This window comes from Manihot esculenta, chromosome 16 (genome assembly GCF_001659605.2).
Source record: "Manihot esculenta cultivar AM560-2 chromosome 16, M.esculenta_v8, whole genome shotgun sequence".
NCBI classification, from domain to species: domain Eukaryota; kingdom Viridiplantae; phylum Streptophyta; class Magnoliopsida; order Malpighiales; family Euphorbiaceae; genus Manihot; species Manihot esculenta.
In genome coordinates, this window is record NC_035176.2 from 27,346,195 (window position 1) to 27,351,077 (window position 4,883).

The window sequence follows — 4,883 nt, forward strand, 5'->3', positions numbered from 1 at the left end:
TTGTTTTCTCATTAACACCTTGAACAACACAACCACCATACCATAAGGATTCACAAATTTTTCCTATCAGTTAGGGATGTTAAATGAGTAGTTTATATCAAGTTTGAATCGAAACTAAACTCATCTATTATAAATCTTTCTTTGTATTTACAACCACAAACCAAATATATCTTATTAACTTGGGTTAATGATTAGTTTATATTTATAAATTTTTTTAATTGTTTCAGATTCTATCAACTATTAAAATAAATTTTACTTAATTAACTCATTTTAAGAGTTTGTTGTTGAATTTGTTTAATTTAACTGTTGAATTTAACCAATAACTATTACTGATAGCAGATGATAATTGATTTAGATGATAATTGATTTTAATGATTATTATTGTCATGTAAAATAAATAATAAAGTATTTATTAATTAATTATATTAATAAAATATATATAAAAATTTTAATTTATCATACTAACATATATAATAATTTAAAATAAAAATTTTAAAATATAATTATTTTTTACACACGTGTAATTTTTATTATATAATAGTAAATATTATAATTTATTTATTTATTATTTGTAATACTTTTAATTTATACATTATGTATTATAATTTTATATAATTTATTGATATAAAATTTTAATTTTAAAAATTATTATTAATAAATTATAAAAAGATAATATAATTTAAATAAAAAATAAAATAAAAAAAAGCTACCCATGAAAAACAACAGTTTTAATATTAAAATTAATCCGAAATACTTGCAGTTTTATATCGGTTGCTTTATCAACCATTCTCTACCTTTATATCACTTGAATTTAACAGTTAAACAAAACATTCTCTAACTTGCAAATAAAAATCTATTCATTCAGATTTCGACTTTAAATCAATTACTTATTATTACTTATTTATACTTTGCTAAAATAACAAAACACACTTAAAAACATAAATTCAAAAAGTATCATAAAAAATTAAATAAAAATAAAATAATTAAATTTGATATTACATTTCAAATGATAAAAATTAAAAACGTCTAACTAATTTTATCAACTAAACATTACATTCTTAATAATAGAAAACAAAATAAAAAGTCAACATCAAAAATAAAAATTATAACTTTAATTTTAATTTTACAAAAATTAAGTAAAAATAAAATAAAAAAGTTAAAATAATTTCTACACATTATTTTTTTTTTCAGATATATGACTAATTTTAATTTTATAAAAACAAAAAAAATAATTTTACAAGTTATTTTAATTCTTTTTTCAAAAAATAATTAATTTTAATTTTACAAAAATTGAAAAAGCTATTGCACCTAAAATAATTGAAAAAAATTAAAATAATATGTCTGCAACATATATTATCGATATAAACATATAGCTAATTTTAATTTTTCAGAAATGATAAGAATAAAAATAATTAAATTGAAATATTACATTTCTCATAATAATAATAAAATAAACAAATATAATTAATATTATATCTAATTATTTTATTTTAATTTTAATTATATCTTTTTTTTATTGATATAGATGTAAAATGATTATTTATCGATAAAAATTATAGAAATTAAATAAAATATCCAAATTAATCCACCTATTGTTATTTGGTTCGTATTGGATTTAATGGCTAATCCGACCATAAGGGTCCTAAACTTTAGATTGAATAAGCGTTCAGTTTGACCTTCAGTGTCAAGGCAGTGCCCAACATAGTGCGAAAGTGGATATCTATGTGAACTCTTCCTAAACTTTCTGTATCATGCAGAGAAAAGAACAGCAAGAAAGAGCAAACAAAGCTGTTGAAATAATTTAATGAGTCAGGTTTAAAGGTAAAGCATACAACAATAGTTCCACTTAACAGCTCAGAAAATTATTTTTGGCATTTATAATAATTGCTCCACACTCATTCACAACATGCTTTACTGACCAAAGAAATTCACCCCTTTTTTGGCGAGGCAGCAAGTCTAGTATACATTCTTGCCATGGATTGAAAACCTCTGATATCACCAGATCGTAGAAGATTGCCTGTATGAAAGAAGTGGTCAGTGAGAGGAAACGTCATCCCCATGCGCAAAACAACTGTTGCATGCACAAAGAACATGGGTATCACTTTAATTGATTAGTCGAAGCTCAAAGAATACTCTTAGTTTAGTTAATATCCAATCTCATAGCTACCCAATGAAATTCGTTTTTTAAGAACTAGACTTGGATGTTCTTTTCAGATTTTGGCTTTTACATGCTAACTGGTACTTCATACAGCATTGAACTAATACTGAGCCTTCACAATCCCACCTCCTTCCTATATCTATACCTCTCTGCCTAGATTGGAACTTTACTAGAAAACCTTAGAAAGCAGCAATATTGAAGTAAATCCCATATGTTGAGAAAAGCACATCTTTAATGTTTTGGAGCCCTTCATGAATAATTAGTTATCATCTCATCTTTTAACTTTTTATTCCTTTTGTTTCCCCATTCTCATGTTGCATGTACTAATTCTTTAAAAAATAGTTTTTTTCCTCCCTCATTGGGTCACACATTAAAGAAGCCTTTCCTATTAAGAGTAAATCCCTTATGTTAAAAGAGAAGACATGGATGGATTTACCTGAATCACAGTTTAAAGGGCTATCAGGTTCAGGGTGGGCCATCAAAGCAATTATGGCCCTACAAACAGACTGAAGTGTCCAGGCTGGGCTCCATGCATTCTTCAAAATATCAAGGCATATTTCTCCAGTCTGCCAGAGAAATTAATATCTCAGCCAATTTTCTCATCATTATAATTATCTGCATAAATCTAAAACACTTCATAATCTATATGACAAGAAAAAAGAGCTAAGCCAAGACCAGAATCAGGCCGAATTTATAAGTTTACCCAACCTTGTTTCACAAACATTAGAGGTAAACAATAGTTCTCTGAAAACATGCGGGAAAAGTGTTCCAACTGCAATATTCTCAGTTAAAATTATTTAAAGGCTTGATGATCACCAACTAAATATCCAGACTCTTATATAGAGAGAGAGCAATAGCAAAAGAATATATTAATGCTACATAAATCCATACCTTAAAATGCACATTTGGATGAAATATTTTTGTCAAGAAGCGCACTTGAGGAGGCTGCAGAGGATACTGCTCCGGAACAGAAAAAGCAAGTTGGAAGACTCCACCCTCATAAGGAGTCTCTGTTGGTCCCTGCAAATAGAAGGTGACAATATCAACAAATTGAACAACCCAATTACCACAAAATTCTCTTATTTCATTTGACATGATTCATTTCGAAAGAAAAAAAATCAAATGAATTCTTACAAAATCATGCAAGATATCAGCTTCTTTGGAAATGAAAAATTTTTAACTTAAAAAGAATTAAATTCTTCCATTTTAAACAAAAGAATTGTCAGAAAAGAATTTAATGCAATTCTTATAAAATTCTTGATTCCAAATGGGAGGGTTAAGACTAACTTTACCTTGATCAGAGCAGTCCACTTAAAAATGTTGGAATCATCACAAACTAATTGAATATCAGGATCAACTGCTTTCTCACGCTGCACCTCTTTGTATTCCTTGAACAGCCTTGCCCTTGACGCCTGCACATGGCACAAGACATGTGTAAACGTTGTAGATATGGCTCAGTTTTCTCAAACCCATATGAATTCCAATTTCCTTGTGTTGTTGAGGCCAAAACCTCAAAATCTAAGCTCCATGGTGTCCATTGTCCAACAGAAACATCTCTCACTCTCTCTCTTTCACACACACATGAAATACACAAATAATTAGAAGACCCAACAAGAAATTAAGCTAACCTGCATGCTAGTCCCTTCTGGGTAACCCAATAAACCCTAGAGGGCCTATAAATCCAACGGTGATAATACAACTGCAAGATTGGAGGATCAAGTTAAATATTAGAAATAATTATAAATTCGTAATTCAACGCTTTTCCGAATCTCAGACTCATCAAGCAATTACACATCTTTCATAAGCAAACACAAAGCAAACACTGACCCTCTATACGAGGGTAAATTAACAAAGAAACTTTGCGAATCCACAAACAGGTATGTAATCCCAAAAATTGGGATTTTCTTAGCGTCCTACAGATTTATGGCAGTTTTGATAGCAGATCGAAATAAATGATTAAGATGATAATGGTCATTATGAGCATGGAATCGGAAGCTAACCTGGCAAAGCTATCTGAGATGCGATAGACAAAACTTTGATGATCTGATTCGACTTCTGGAAAAGAAAGGGCTAAACTGGTAACGGGTCCGATTTCGGTACATTATTTTGGAAATAAGTCCACTCTTTGATTTGGATTCAGATAAAAATAAGTTTTAAGTTAAAATTTTTTTTCAAATAAAACATTAAACTTTACTTTTAAAATTAAATAAATTTTAGCTAATAAAATATTTTCAAATTTAAAATAAAAAATTAATATTTTAATTAATATAAAATTAAAAAAAATATACATATATATAATAATTAATTTTTAAAATTATAAAAATGAAAATTTATTATTAAAAAAAATTTATTATTAAAATATATACACTGAATTTTTTTTTCAAGGGCCACGAAGACAAATACAAAAAGATAATTTACAGAAATTACCAGAGCCCAACAAAGAAAATAAAATAAATTGGCAAAAATCCAAATCGAACCGATATACGCTGAAGCTTGATCCCGGCCCACATATAATATTTTGATATTTAAAAACTTGGACCATCTCCACCATCTACGTCTAAATCTCAAACTTATTGAATGTTTCTTACAATTAAAAGGAAATATTTTTTTAGATAAAAAAAATATTTTTTAGATAAAATGTTTCTAAATCATATATAAACCTCTAATTTTCTTATCCACAGTTTTTATGAAATTTTATTTTATTTTTATTGCATATAAAATTCGT

The 4,883-nt window shown here is 27.2% G+C and overlaps 1 protein-coding gene across 2 annotated transcripts; it reads right to left on the reverse strand.

The window, feature by feature from the left end:
* Positions 1-1,776: 1,776 nt before the first annotated feature.
* On the reverse strand, positions 1,777-4,286 carry LOC110603129 (protein PEROXIN-4). Of its 2 annotated transcripts, none has more exons than XM_021740816.2 (6): positions 4,159-4,286; positions 3,787-3,857; positions 3,451-3,570; positions 3,050-3,178; positions 2,595-2,724; positions 1,777-2,017 (listed from the first exon to the last, which is right to left on the reverse strand). In XM_021740816.2, the coding sequence occupies exons 2-6, from the start codon at positions 3,790-3,792 to the stop codon at positions 1,929-1,931; spliced, it is 474 nt and encodes a 157-aa protein (XP_021596508.1). In that variant the 5' UTR covers positions 3,793-3,857; positions 4,159-4,286; the 3' UTR covers positions 1,777-1,928. The 2 variants fall into 2 exon arrangements, with proteins under 2 accessions (XP_021596508.1, XP_021596509.1); XM_021740817.2 differs by lacking the exon at positions 4,159-4,286 and adding an exon at positions 3,986-4,120.
* Positions 4,287-4,883: the final 597 nt, after the last annotated feature.

Coding starts and splice junctions, on each gene's coding strand:
- LOC110603129 (XM_021740816.2), bottom strand. Junction 2,725..3,049: donor ATCCAAATGTGCATTTTAAG/GTATGGATTTAT, acceptor TTTCTCTGGCAG/ACTGGAGAAATATGCCTTGA. Junction 2,018..2,594: donor CCCTTTAAACTGTGATTCAG/GTAAATCCATCC, acceptor TCTTTCATACAG/GCAATCTTCTACGATCTGGT.